Below are 15167 nucleotides of genomic sequence, written 5' to 3'. Positions count from 1 at the left end.
TGCCAGAGAAAGTTAAAATAACCTTGAACAAAACAAGGCAGAAAGGAAAACAGAAAAACAATATGCGAAATCCGTCAATGTCAATCTATGATAGCTGGAATTTTAATGGAGCTGCCGTGCCCCTTCAAGTATCTCCCCCACTGTTATTTTTATGTAATTAATTAAATGTTGACCGGTCGTGAGGTAGTCAAGTCCTACAAACTACAAAGTACCCTATGCAAACACAGAAATTAATTACCACTTTCTCACCTTTATAACATGACCCATATCCCACACTCCCCCTCCTCTAACATCTGGGGAGCTGTTGCCGAGCTTCCACTAATCATGTTTGAAATCCGATTATACTGCTTTCACACATTGGAAATGCAGAGAGGCAAGCGGACAGATAGTGAGGGAGCATGCTTCAGAAATATCTATTACCCTATTAAAATGGGTGTGAGTGAGAGCAGTAATTATTTGCAACTTGTGTCTGGAATGATGAATGGCATGGTGGGTTTGTTCTGCCCAACGCAAATCTATCTCTGGTACACTGGAGGTCTGTACCAATCCACACTCCGCGAACCCCTCTTCATCTTCCGACTAGGAGTCTACTTCAGAGTGCAGGAGAGTGTTTGGCTGAGTGATGGCCTGAGTGTTTGTGAGTGTGTGGAAAGGATTTCATATGTGTGTGTTTCCCCTTTTAGGAGAAATTCTTCTTTCGGATACTGAAATGTTTTCTCCTCACGGACTGTGGCGGAGCTCAGGTTCTAATGGAGGTCAAGACAGTGGGCGAGTACACACTCATGTTAATGAGGATATTGTTTTGTTGTCATTGATTAAAATGTTTCCCCAAGGCTGGAGCATTCAGGGCACTAATAAAAAAAAATGTAATCACTGATGTGATTAAGAGATGCGTGATGATTCATGACAATAATTGTGCTAGCGGAAGATAACATAGCCGCTCGTGACCTCGTAAACGTGGAAGATACGGGAAAGTCAATCCCTGATTTCATTACAAGCAAATCAGGCCAAATCCAGCAGCTCTCACCAGATACAGATCAGAGTTCAGATACTGATAATAAAGTTAATCATTTGTATACACATGTATCGACCACGTGAGATTCGGATTTAGCAATGAAGAAACTGCGAAAAGTCTATTTTTACCTGATTATTTAAAAAAATATATATTTACCTGTGACCACCCAACAACAGTGAGTAATGGTATCATTAAAATCACATATACCTGCAGGAGTCCCTATAGTAAATGACTGTCAGTGGCTAACGATGGTGTTTTGAAAAGCCCACTAAGTTTAATTTCGACCAAGCAGACCACTATGCCTGCAGCACTGATAGTAACTACACAGAACTGTCAGTATTAATTCTAGAAACACACAAAATAACTATTGACTTTTTATCCGTGTTGCTAAACATTTAAAAATGAATACTTCTGGGAGTTTATTTAAGTCCAGTACTGGAATTGAAATTAAAAGAACATTGGTCTTTTGAAAAGAGTTTTGCTTTTCAGAAAATTCAGAAGAGTCTCCAGAAGGCCAATGAAAGTTTTTACTGACTACTTGATTTTAATGAGTACTTACAACAACATCACTGGCTGAAATACAACCCCAAACCATGACAGAAGCTCCACCAGGTTTCACAGATTCCTTTAGATATTCACCTTCCTCTGTATATACTGTCTGAATTTAAATTCCTTTCTCTATACGACCTGTTACCATTGATTTTCAGTCTGGTTCTTGTGTAATTTTGCATAGCTCAGCCTTTTCTCCCAGTTTCCATTCCTTAAGAGTCTATTCTTGATAGGCACCAATAGGCAAGCAGCTAGATAACCCGAAGGACCCGATGTGTCTCTCAGATACTGTGTCAGATGGATTTTTTACCATCCTTAAGGGCATGACTTACAGATGCTGTTCATCTGCTGTAGATAGCGTTTAGACCTACTACTGTTACGTTTGTCCTCCACTTGTCCAGAAGGAAAACATCTGGCTCTTTGGGAAAAAAATATGAGGAGTCACTCAAGTCTTTTATATATTACTGTATATGTCTGCACTGTAAGCAGATATTTCCTAATTGAGTACTTTTTTTTGGAAAATTCCTTTGATCTCCTCCCAACCACAATGTTGACGTAAGAGCACATGGTCATTCAGACTAATTGCAGATGACTGCACAGCACATCCAGAGGAACAGTTAGAGCGGTACACTACAGCTCAGGCAGATGCTCCCCATCTTCTAAAGCACTAAAAGAGGTGTGGCCCCCTTTTGCATGATAAGGCAATAACCTCACAATCACAAGGCATGCTCAGTGAAATCAACTTTATGGGGAGCTATTCGGCATCTGCTCTTGCTACCCACTGACCATGTTGAGTGTATGTTTGTGCTCCTAGTAAATTGACACATTAACTTTTAATTAGCAAGCATCCATCCAGTCTTTCGGAACACCTGCTACAATTTAGGGAAGTAGTCAACTGTGAATGTGAAGTGCACCTAATAAGTGTAAGTTATTTGATGCAAGGGGAGAATTGACCATTCAACCTTTCTTTATGGCACTAAACATCAGACACTCAACAAACAAGTTAAAAATGTTATAAAAAGGGTTGAGGTGTATTCACCTGCTGCCTGGGCACCAGCGTGACTTGGGCCACCCATTGCTGCTGAGTGGCGGCGTCACTCGCCGTGATCAGCAAAGGTGACACAGGGAGTGTGGAGCGCTGAAGAGTCCTGGCAGCATAGAGGACTCCGTTGGCCTCTATCCGAAAGTCAGATGGGTTGCTGCATTCAAACTGCATCAGACCACCACGGCCACAGCTGACAAACCTCACTGCAAGAGACAGAGACAAATAGATTTGAGTTCAAAATTAGTTTAACTGTAAAACCCCAGAAAATAAAGAAGAAAGAGCTAGGGATATAGACAAAGGAGAAGGAAGACAGGCAGCCAGACAGAAGGTCCACAAAGGTTTTCTGATTCTCCTTCTCATACTCATACATTATTCACTTCAAGCTGTGCCCCAAAGGTATTGCTCAAAACAGGTGCAGCGGAGGAGAAAGATGGAAGGAGGAGGAAAAAATAACTAAAGAAAAAGAGAGGAAGAGTGCCCCTCAAGGGCTATTAATGAAAAGCCCCAAAACCCACAACAATACATTAACAGTGAGATGTATAAATTAGACTAGTCTACATGTTTCCCCGTGTTTAAGAAACTACGAGGCAAGTGCATAAACATGGTTTATTCTGCTAGTTAAATGCTATTTTCTTTCCAGCTAAAGCCATTCCATGCTGCGTTGTCCCCGATGACACACATGGAAGCCTTCTGTGGGGGACTGCAATCCTCGGAAGACAGGTGCGTGTGTTCGTGTGGGCATGTGTGCGAGCGTGTATGAGTATTTATTTTATAGGCGAGTTCACAAAAAACACACCGAGGCGTCAGACAGGTGGACTTTCGAGTCCCACAGGTGCCTCAGTGGCAGTGGTACAACATCGGTTCATGTTACAAGTGAGTGACAGTCCAGCACAACCTATGTAGCTCTTGCAGGTGCGTGCACAAGCCCATACACACAAACATACAGACATACTTCGACACTTAAGAACATCTTTGTGTGATTTCTTTGTGTATGGGTATGTTTCCCCGTTAACCCACCCCACACCCCAAACATCCCACCCCCACCCCATACTTGAAAAACAGATATATCATTTCTATGGCCGCTCTGCTGATGCTGCTTTGAATTATTAAAGCAGATGTGGAATAACTTAACAAAACCCTTGCAGGTGGGTGCCTAATCTTCCTTTGTGCCGCTTCCCTGGGGACTTGCTCATGTCTTCAGAGCATCATCTGCTCTTGGAGAGCATTGAGTTCCTCTGGGTTTTGAGGATGCAGCAGACTTGCTTAAGGTCTACTGGAAATCCCCACAAGCACACCACATCTTGCAACTATTAAATCTCTTGGTGATGACAGAAGCGAGAAGAAAAGAGAAAGAGAGAGAATTAATCAGTGAGGTTGCCCGAGGAAAGTTTGAAAATTGGCATGCAGTGGAATCACATATTCATTCTTCAAAATAGGAAGAGAACATCTTTTGCAAGGACCATGCTCTGCATTCCATTACAAGCTTTTCATATCCAACAGTTCAAATAATAAAGATAAAAGTGACACCACCTTTCTTCCATACTGGAATATACTCTCTATTGACCTTCCCCCTTCTGGTTCAATTACCCATGACCATTTGTTTTCTTCTTGCTGACATCAGATAAATGACCTTCTCCCTCTGAAGGTTTTACCTTAAAGACAGGTACACGCAAACTCAGAGCCTTCAGGCTATCATGATCCAGCCCAAGTCAGCAGCTACTCAGAGGCAGAATACAGAGTAAGAGGCTGTCAAAGTCAAAAGAATCAAAACGCTTCACACTGCGTAAGGTAGGTAGTCTCACACTGCTCTGACTGAAGTGAATTAAGAAATATATAATCCTTTTCTGCAAATGTTCGTAGATTTGATCAAATTAGCTGGTTATTTTGTTGATTAGATAATGACCTGCAATTGCAGGAACAGAGAGGCTAGTGCTTGGTTGATTATTGAAACAAACCCTCCAACATTTTTATCCACCTCTGCATTCTTTCAGCTGTACTAACCAACCATTTCCTCCCCTCCTCATTGTACTGAGTGACACTTCATTCAGGTTTTTGTCAATAAATAGGAATGACATACAAACAATGGTATGTCTAACCATAAAAGGCAATTAATAGACAACAAATGTCTATCTAGCCCAACTGGCTTCTCTCCCGCCCCCCAAAAAATACCTGACATTCATGGCCCCACTTACATATAAATACATCTAGGTGTTGCTCGCTCTCTCAGTTTGGAGGTTCATACCATATGTTGCCTCCTATTTTCCATGTTCTGTCCTACTGGCACTTTTAACAATGAGTCTTTTGTAAATGTGTGCAGACATGCACTTGACAGCAGCATTTCCCCCGTGAGTTTTTTTAAGCCCAGGCCTCTTCTTGAGCTGAGCTACAGCTCCTTAACATTGCCTGAAATTTGGCCATCAGGACACCTCTGAGAGGCCCTTCAACAGTCAGGCCCCACAGCAATTGCTACAAAAACTCCCAGCAGGCACAACCATTTCCAATGATAATGAATGTGAATGTCCTGCATGTGTCTATTCATTTATCAGGCTTGCTCTGGTGGCTTATAAAACCAGAGAAATGTGTAGTGTGGCACTGCTGCTTATCTATAGCTAGGTGTGTTGGCTCCCTAAGGTACAGGGTGAAAAGAGGTCTTGGTTGCCACGCCCTAACACACATGTCATCGTGGGCACAACGATGAAGGCTGGAATTGGGCAGAAATGCCGATACAGCATGGGAGGAGGGGGGTGACTGTGGATTGGGGTTAAAAAAGATGGGGGAGCACAAGAGAGAGAGAGAGCTGGGGAAACAGGCATGTCAGCAGAAAGGCCTCTCTGACTAATGCCCTTCACCGGGGCCCAAAATTACCTCCAACTCAATGATCCCATTCACAGCTTAGATGCCATCCCCCCTCTTGCCTGACAACACAAAAACCCCGACTAACCTCTCCATAGTGCAAGAGTGCCTCTCTATTGTCTGATGAGTCACGTGACAACTCCAACTCAGACAGACACAAATAGTTGGAGAGAGAAGGGGTGGGGGTGCGGGGGGTGCACCGAGAGATGCACTTAATTTCAAACATACAATGTGAAGGCTGTGATTTCACGGAAGCAAAGAATATGTTCCACAATCTCATCTTTTGTGCCTGCCTGCCAAATGCATCGGCTGCAAGCGAGCAGGCTGAAAGTCCCTCCTAATGCGCTATAAATGTGACGCGACTGAAACTTCTCGTGTGAGATCATATCAATATGCCATCATTCATTTTATGGGAAGTGAGGTCACTGACAGTTGAGAAATACTCAGCGTAGGTGTTGCATACTGAGGTAAATGCCTCTCTGACCCAGCACTGGTAAATCTGCACCTCTCACAAAATGCATTCCTCACTAATGAATGTGACCACGTTTAGTACAGTGGCCTGCACTGGCAAGGAGACAATGCGATATGAAGCAGAGGCTTCCACTGAATGTGCCGTGAGAGACATCCATGCCAGCACCACTGTTTATAAGATCCCGTTAAGCCCCCACTGAAGCTCGCACTCTTGTACTTCAACTCAAACTGCTGTGATATTAAATTCTAAATTGTTGCAAGATTAGTTGTTGGTTTTTTTCTAATGCTATTACTCTGAAAGTGTATACTACACCTTCAAAGCTGGTAAGTAAACAAACACCACTGTGCAACTTAATACAGCTGTTTTCATATACTGAGCTCATTTGTTATTTTCGAGCCCTCCTATCGATATCTATATCTCTAGCAACATATATGTTTTATAAATTATGCCAAATGATGGCTATTTTGGATTTCTGTACTCAAAAGTACAGAAATGATTGCATCATGCAATATTAAATTCTCATAAAACAACAACTCACTCATTATATTAAAAGCTAAATATTGATTCATTTAAAAGGCACATAGAGGCCCATGGTATGTTTGTGTTTTTTCCCCCTTTCTTTCAAAAATAGGATATTCTTCAGAGAAACCAACATGTAGCTCAAGCTTGGATCTGGGAATGATGATACTGCCTTTTGCCAGACTAAGCTCTTGAAGGCGTTTTACTAATGCATTGCACTTCAAACGCTCAAAAGCATTCCATGCCTAGGCCTAAAATATGTAAGGGATTTGCATGAAAAATATTGCAGTGTTTATTCTCCGTTCAGTGTCTCCAGCAATTAGGGAAACTAAAGAGGAATTGCATCAGAGCATAAACACATTTAACAAGCATCTGGTTATTTTCCGAGCTTGATTGCAGTGACCATTCCCCTAGTATTTGGTTTATGCATATGGTTGGAGATCATTTTTTTTTCTCCCTAAAATTGCCACTTCAATTAGGGAATTATGAAGAGGCTCTCAAAAACCACACTGATACTACCTTCCCTTATCACATACACATACATATTAGTGTACACACTGACTGGGGAAGACAATATACAACGCAGGCATGCCTAATTGTTCACACTGGGGTTTTTAAGCTCTCTTGATCTAGCAATCTGGCCCTTAGGAGATGGAAACAAATTTAATTTGTTTTGATGTTCTTTCCTTCTTCTTCTTGTTTTTTTTTAAACTTGCATTAATATCACATTTGTACATTTGGTCATTTTTTCTCTAGGGTACAGCAAATCCCATTTATAAACTACTGTACTCAAAGACAATTACAATGCAAGCAAACTACCCACCAGGACAAGAATCATCTCCCTTTTCTCCAGGAGTCTCAACACTTCTCCATAGTCCTGTAGGATACAGTGGTTATATTCCAGCAATGAGCCACAGGGAAACTACCCCTCTCCACTGGCTGCCCAATGCGAACACATCAACTGCATGCTTGGTACATACCCGCTGGGCTCTGACTAGGCTAAAATGCTAATCAAACGCAACCAACCACTTCCTAAAATGATCTTATTCCAGAAGAGAAAAAAGGTGGTTATTTCAAAAGAAAAATGTATGATAGTAGGTCTCTTTTGAATAAGCAATAATTAGCCTTTGAAGATGAGTAATCTCACTGGGTTAGTAGTGAAAGAGGGCAAGCAAAGGAACATCACAATTATGTCCAGGCCTTTGTTGGTAAATGAAACGATCCTGTGTTTTCCAGTACAATGACAGCCGAGCATTGTGTGGATTACCGTGTCAGTGAAACGAAGAACTGATAAGGCTAAGCTGCATCTTTCTGCAGTTATCAGTGCATAGCTACTGGGGTTTTGTCCTGCGAGTTATTGAGACAAGCAGCTTGATACTCAGCCTTTAGTATGCCATCACGCTGACCACATTACTAACGTGTCAATTACGCTTACTCATCACAATCCTTCTGAGGAAAGCTCTGTGACCCTAATGCAAATGCCCGGAGGTAAAGCTGATTGCATTGTTGTTGCATTAATAAGTCGAAAAATAAAACAACTAAAATTAGAATGGTTCTATAAAAAAAACAAAAAAACAAAAAAAACCAAAAACATAGTTCATAGTTTCCTTCATCTTCAGCACCAAAGAACTATAACTGACACTGAAAAAGTAAACTTATAATTACTGCACACTATGATAAGGCTAAATGTTAGATACACGACCACATATTAAGAACACAGACTTCTATCTCTTAAACAAACGTCTACAATGCAGAGCCTCTCATTTAAACCAAAGTTCAGCGAAATGGGTTGTTTAAGTTTTCAATTCATGTCTGTAATAACTAACCTTTGACCTTATTGTCATTCTTGAGTCATCACCACAACTTACTTCTCCTTATAGGTACTAGCAATAGTCATTTTTTTCAATCAACAAAGGCTTTGATGATGAAGAACAGAGGATAGAAAAAGGAAGAGGGGTTAAAAAAATTAATATAAAAGGATAAACAATTTGGTCGAGGTTGACTGAGACACTGAGAAACGTTTTTGGAAATCAGATTGTGAGTAATAAGCCTAATACGCCATTTTAGGTGTTCACATGCATTAGCTTTTATTGTTTCTCTATTACAGAGGTCATTCTCTTGTGACCATACACTGCAGTAATACACAATCTAACAAATGCTCCACTGCACTCTGCATCTATCACTACTACGCCAATGTGTTGCTACGGCGCTGCTGCGTCGCATGCTTTTTCAGCTGAACAGAAAATTAATGGATCCCCGAGGCTCTGGTTGGGTGAGATATAACCATAAATATTAAACATCAGATATTGATTGCTTTCATTTATGTATCTGCTGCTATGAACTACGCAAGAACTTCAAATAAATCTTTAGGTGAGATAACTTTATCCGTTTTATTATTTTCACTTTTTTAGATTTCTTTAGATTTTGACAGACACAATTAAGATACTGTACTATTAAACCTATTAGTGAATAAGCTAAAAGAGCGAGTGGTATACAGCTTTAATTTGGTGGTTAATATTCAAAAGAGAAAAGTATAAAAGTAATGCAGTCTATTACTGAATCAGCTTATCACTATGAGCCCCGTGTCTCGGGTTTCAAGCTGAGCTGTTATTTTCTGAAGAGGCTGATCACGAGGGCCAGGCACTAAAACTGCCTTAGTGCAGCCTTTAATGTGACATTATTAGGGTCTTTTGATCTCAAAGGCACAGACTCAAAGCTATTTAATTCTTCCCCTTGATCATTCATGTCAAAACACCATCATAAAAATCAAAGAGACAAAAAAATTTAGTAGTGGCCAGTGATGAGATAACCTCTGCTGGCATGTTCAGGCTTCAGGTCTTTGAAAGATTGTTTTAATCATACCAACAAATTGGTTCCTGTCACCATTTGTTTCTGAGAGACGAAACAAAGAAATTAGCCGCAATGTTAAAACCACTGACGGGAGACAACGGCGGCCATCGTCTCGTCACAATGCAGTTTGTGAAATAAGAAATAAGAATCCGATAAGTAAGACGTCTTCGCATACACACTTAGTTGTGCAGTGAGTTAAAAAGCTAGAAAGGACTTTTACTCGGAGACAACAAACCACACTGTTAATTAAAACTTTGATTTGGACTGGACCGAGGTTGTGCAAATGAATGTTCAAGACAAGGCTATTTCCCAGCAGATTGACTGCAATTTTGATAATATTACCAGTTGTTTATTAGAATGTGATTAACTTCTGACAAATTGCCTAACCTCTCTATGTCAAGTAATGACATGGAGTTCATTTAATATAGAAAATCAGTGGACCTCGATGCTGAGACGCCTGCTTTTCAGACACTGCATGCATACTTATAGATTAATAATACTGTGTTTTAATATAGTTTTATAGGTGGCGATGCACAACCAACATGAATGTCTACCCTTTTAGACGTGCGCACCATTCAGTTATTTTAAACGGAATATGTGACCTTTGACTTCTGAACGAGCTAGATCCCACTCGGCATTGTTGCCACATTGATAATATTCACCAATATTAACTTTGTGCTAGGGATGGGCGATATGGCCTAAAATCCATATCGCGATATAATTTGAAGCATGTGCGGTAACGATATATATCACGATATATTCTTTTCTTCTGTATAACGTATTTTCCACACTAAAAATCCTTTAATTTTCTCAAAAATCGAGAGTGTGCCTTATGTATGAATTCTGGTTGTGCTTACTGACCTCAAACCGATTTTGGCGTGCAGAAATCTGTTAAAAATTGTTTTAGTACAACTTTGGTAAACTGCACAGCTTGATGGATTGTCAGAGATTACAGCTGCCGTAGTGAGGAGCTTTGCAGAGTAATCTGGGTCCAAAACTCCGTCAGATTAAGGTCCCAAAGTCAAACGAACACTAAGAGTTAAAAACGGTCTAAATTCTTTCATCTTTAATTAAATCATCAGCGTTGCTGCTTTATCGGGTGTAACAATTAAGCTTTACATCCATGCATCCATGAAAACAGAATTTATTAAATTTAATGGAGTTAGAAGTTAACAGGAAGTTAGCTCGCTAGTTTCCACCTAAACATGGCATACCATGTTCTGACTGAGAGATTTTTGAAACTAATTAAAACGTACAGCTCTGCTACCACTTCCAACATAAATGAAGACAGAAAACTAAACAGCAGTAGCGTTTGCAGGGTTACTGAAGTTGGACTACCTGGTATATAATGTTGTGCTACATGATTGCTAGCGACACAGATGAACGCCAACTTTTTTTCCCCACTGGATAAAAGTTAACGTGATGGATTCTGGTGGTTAGAGACAAATGCAATCGCATAGCAGGATGCTATACACGGGCCAAACTTTAGTCAGGAGAACAACTGAGATTATTCATCCACAATACGAGGTTAGTTATTAATATACTGCAACAACATGGGAATAGAACAGCTGCGAGAGAATTCAACATTAATGAATCAATGTTACGGAAGTGGAGGAAGGGCAGTTCTCGGCTTTGCCCATATTTCAAAAGTGCTTCATCTCTTTGCTATGACTGTCACCTGCCATAATTTGCAGATGATAATGGTTTTAGCCGCTGCGATGCTTTCGACCAAAACAGGCGCAGCTTGATGACATCATCAGCATGCGCTATCGCGATAGAGCGATATAGTCAAAATCTCTATCGTTGGCCAAATTTATATCGTTTCTATCGTATATCGTTTATATGGCCCACCCCTACTTTGTGCCATTGATGATAAATGAAAAGTTTAAAAACTAAAGACAAGATGGAAGAAACACCCTTCATGTTATGAGTGCTAATGTTGCACCAGAACCAAGAAGGCACTCTGGAACTTCTCTGATAGCAATGCACATTCGGAAAGCTGCATATAATCCGAGTCTGAATCCAAGGTAACTACAAATAACTAGATATAACAGATAGTGAAACGCTTGTGTTTTGTGTGTCTGACAGAAAAAAGAAAGATATATCAGAATATTGGCTTTTTAAAACACCAAACATTAGTATCGGCCTTAAAACTCTTATCCTGGCAAAGCCAATGCTGGTCATTTTTATGCGAAAGCTCCAATGCAAGTCTTTCTAGATTGAAGTATCAATTCTATGGTAAGAAAATATGATATTGCACATATGTGACAGTTCTCTCTGTCCCAGGCAGAGATGGGCAGTAACGCGTTACTTGTAACGCGTTACTGTAATCTGATTACTTTTTTCGAGTAACGAGTAAAGTAAGGGATTACTATTGCAAAATCGGTAATTAGATTACCGTTACTTTCCCGTAGGAACGCTGCGTTACTGCGTTACTAAAACCGTGATTTTTTGCGAGAATGTCTCACGACAGTGACGTAAGCGAGTGCGCCGTTAGTGACAACAGCTGTGTGCAGATCAACAATGGATCACATATCGAGTGCGGGAGAGAGTATGAGCATGCAGCGTTTAAAGCGTGGAAGTACTGACCTTACTTTGAGTTTGATTCCATAAAAAGTGACAAAAACATTAGCGTCCATCGTGCGTGGGAAGAAAACTTTTTACAGCGAAAAAAAACCCTAAACTTCCAAGGAAGCACCAAGAGCGCAACGACGTAATGGGAAACTCACAGAGACACTGCCGTATCCTTCCACTGACCGCTGCACACCTGCACCAGGGTAAACCTCCGCCTACTGCAGTCCTGCTTTACAGGTGAAAATAGAGCAACAGGACCGCTGAGTCTTTGACTTTATTTATGTTCTGCTGTGTTTTACTTGCATCTATTTGAAAGAGTGAGTGTAAACACAAAAAATTATTTTATTTTATGTGCTGGAATGTGCAGAAAATAGGTTTAAATGTTAAACTCATTTATTCAACTCAGAGAATGTTGCATATAATTAAATTTTTGCTTGATGCATAAAGTTAAAAGATTAAAAATGATAAAACAAGTTAAAAAAAGAGACTTTTCCATTTGATTACATTTTGTATGATGGATTATGTAGAAAAAGTAGAATTGGGCTGAAAGATCTATCGCTTTATCACCTCTTCAGGTTGTAAATCGTGTTTTTAAAAAGTAACTAAGTAACTAAGTAACTAAGTAATTAATTACTTTTGAAAATAAGTAATCAGTAAAGTAACGGGATTACTTTTTTGGGGAAGTAATCAGTAATTAGTTACTGATTACTTTTTTCAAGTAACTTGACCAACACTGGTCCCAGGTATGTCTAAGTGCATATTAACATGAAAATGACCAATGCCTGTGTGATGACAGGAGCGTGGTGAAGCAATCTTACGTTTCCCGTGTCTGCAAAGAGCCTAACAAAATGGAATGAATAATACTTCGATTCAGAAGCACTACTTCCCATCTGTTTGTTGACTCATAATTGCACATTTACAAGTGAGTGGAAGTCAAGCAGACTTTTAAAGTGGGTGGAATAAAAAAAAAAACAACATCCTGTATACTGGAAAACAACAGTAGAAAAATGTACAAGGCATAATAGGGAAGCCAGGTTTATTTCTGTGTGCACCATACATACAAAGGAATTTGATTTCTTTCACCTTCTTTCAGCTTTTTTTTCCTGGATGTGTTTTCATGCTTGACTAATCTCAAGCACAAATGGCATCCTAAAGTCGACCCGATGTTTCTTTTTTTAGCTTTGCTTTTTGTGTAAGGACAGAATAGGACATTTAGGGGTTTTTTGGAGTGCAGGGAGATCAAATGTCTCCCAAGCGTTTGCAGAAATGCCCATTATAGCTTCAACTTATGCTGAGAGCTAATCCACCATGATCAACTCCAGTTCAAGGACTGCATCTGAATATAAAGTACATATCTTTATTTTAACAATTTTCTCAGCAATGATGACTCAATATTAATCAACAAAAAAGTGATAGCTAATACAAAAAAAAGGCTGCATTTTTTTTTTTTTTTTTTTTACAACGTCTCTGCCTTCACGGGGAATAAAGCCTGTGCCTACTTTGCATAGCTCTGTTGTCAATCAAACCCATGCAAATGACTAGTTCAGGTAAAGACTGTTACAGTCCACTGCATCCAATTACAAACCTAACCACACACACACAAACATGTCATTTTTGTTCACTTTTTTGATTTTTCTTCTTAAGATTCACACCAAAAAAAAAGTATGCTTACACATGCTCACATATACTGTTTCCCTTTATCCATGTGCATGCTCACAACAGTCCAGCGCAGCAAGTTGGGGGATTTTATACAACAGAGAGTGCCTGTAAATGGATGGATGTGATTTACTTACCTGCAGAATATCATGTAAAATAAAAGCTGTTGGGGGAAAAAAATGCGTGGGGATATGGGACCAGTTCCGGGGCCATTATGTCACGTATAGCACAGTCACAAGTTCATGCTGAGCTTTCGAGAACAAAGCTAATGGAATTCCTGCTTCTCTGCCTTTGCTGTGAAGAAGTCAGGGCACAGGGAGAAACAAGGAGAATGCATGTGAATCTGCTTTGGCTGGGAAACAAAGCAGCAGACAAAGGAAGATGAGGCTGACAGCTTCTGGAGTAGACTATTGTATTGTAAGATCGAGGCTGCTTCTGCATCTCTCTCGAAGAAAGAAAGATGAATTACTGAGTCATCCACACAGGAAAAAAAATACGTATGCATCAATATAAACTGTAAAAAAAATATGCACTAATCAGCTGAAATGTTGCTATAGGGATGGAATGTGGATTTTTACATTTCAAAGCAAAAATATTAGAGTAGGAGAAAAGGAGCTGAGAGAAAAAAAAAATCACTCTGCCAAAAAGGCCACAAGGACATTTAAATGCTTCCCTTTCAACCTAAACAAAGCAAATGAGTCATCGTGGTAGGCAGACCATTACAGTCACAGCTACCAACCATTATCCTCATTTTACTCACTTGCCCTATGCCACACACCATGAGACACTTGGAAATCTCTCTCTCCCTCGCTCTCCGAAACCCTTTCACGTGAACAAAAACAAAGCAACGTGATTTTGAAAATCTCGGCACTGTGGAGTTAGCGTGCATCTTCTGAAACGCTGGGTAGAAGAGACAACGTAAAAACAAAAATTAACCATCAAAACAATGACAGGAAGAGAAAAAAAATCCTGTAAGGACCGAAATTCTTCAATGACAGGGATTACTGCCACTGCCAATATACAGAGTGTGCACGTTTGCAATTGGTACATTTGAATCAATACGTGTCAAATTCTGCTTGAAACACAATTAGCCCGTGTTTAAAGAAAAAGATGGAAAATACACAGAAGGAAGATTAAAGGTAAGTCCAATGTTCCCCTCAAAAGCTTGCACGTCAACACATGACAGCTTGTTATTTGCTGCACCAGTCGAAGAAAGCAAACAGCGAGGAAACCATGCATTTGTATGAATTTACAAACAGTGTCTTAGTGTGTCAACTGAGCTTATCCTTTGCACTGTTTCTTTTGGTTCCTGGGGATATCAAGCCACAACTGAGATGGTGAATGCGTGCAACTTCTTTTGACCTGACTGAACCTTCGCACCCCCACACTCAGTTTGAGCTCAAAGAGATCAGCTAAGTGGAATGGAGTGGAGTGTGGGGGTGGTTGGGTGCTGTTATTCTACGGCTGCATCAGCCACAAGCCTTTACTGCGAGGCAATTAACATCCATCTCAAATCTTTATCTCAAAGCTGAATTTAAGTTTATTTGAGTTAGAATATAGAGGATGAAAATAAAAAACTTGGATCAAACACACACTTAGATCAAAGCGGATAAAAAAGGTGCAGGAAGAAGAAA

General features: G+C 40.1%; 1 protein-coding gene across 1 annotated transcript in view; it reads right to left on the bottom strand.

Annotated features, from left to right (window-relative positions):
* cdh2 (cadherin 2, type 1, N-cadherin (neuronal)) overlaps positions 1-15167 on the bottom strand; it is a 64114-nt gene that overhangs the window by 23626 nt on the left and 25321 nt on the right. The window contains exon 3 of the mRNA XM_085378785.1: positions 2604-2812. Within this exon, the coding sequence (XP_085234911.1) occupies positions 2604-2812 (209 nt within the window). The remainder of the gene's footprint in view (positions 1-2603; positions 2813-15167) is intronic.

The sequence above is a fragment of the Diplotaxodon limnothrissa genome, linkage group LG18 (genome assembly GCF_057381915.1).
Source record: "Diplotaxodon limnothrissa isolate DT_005_m linkage group LG18, D_limnothrissa_male_GT1.1, whole genome shotgun sequence".
Lineage (NCBI taxonomy): Eukaryota > Metazoa > Chordata > Actinopteri > Cichliformes > Cichlidae > Diplotaxodon > Diplotaxodon limnothrissa.
This window is presented reverse-complemented; position numbering and strand designations above follow the sequence as displayed.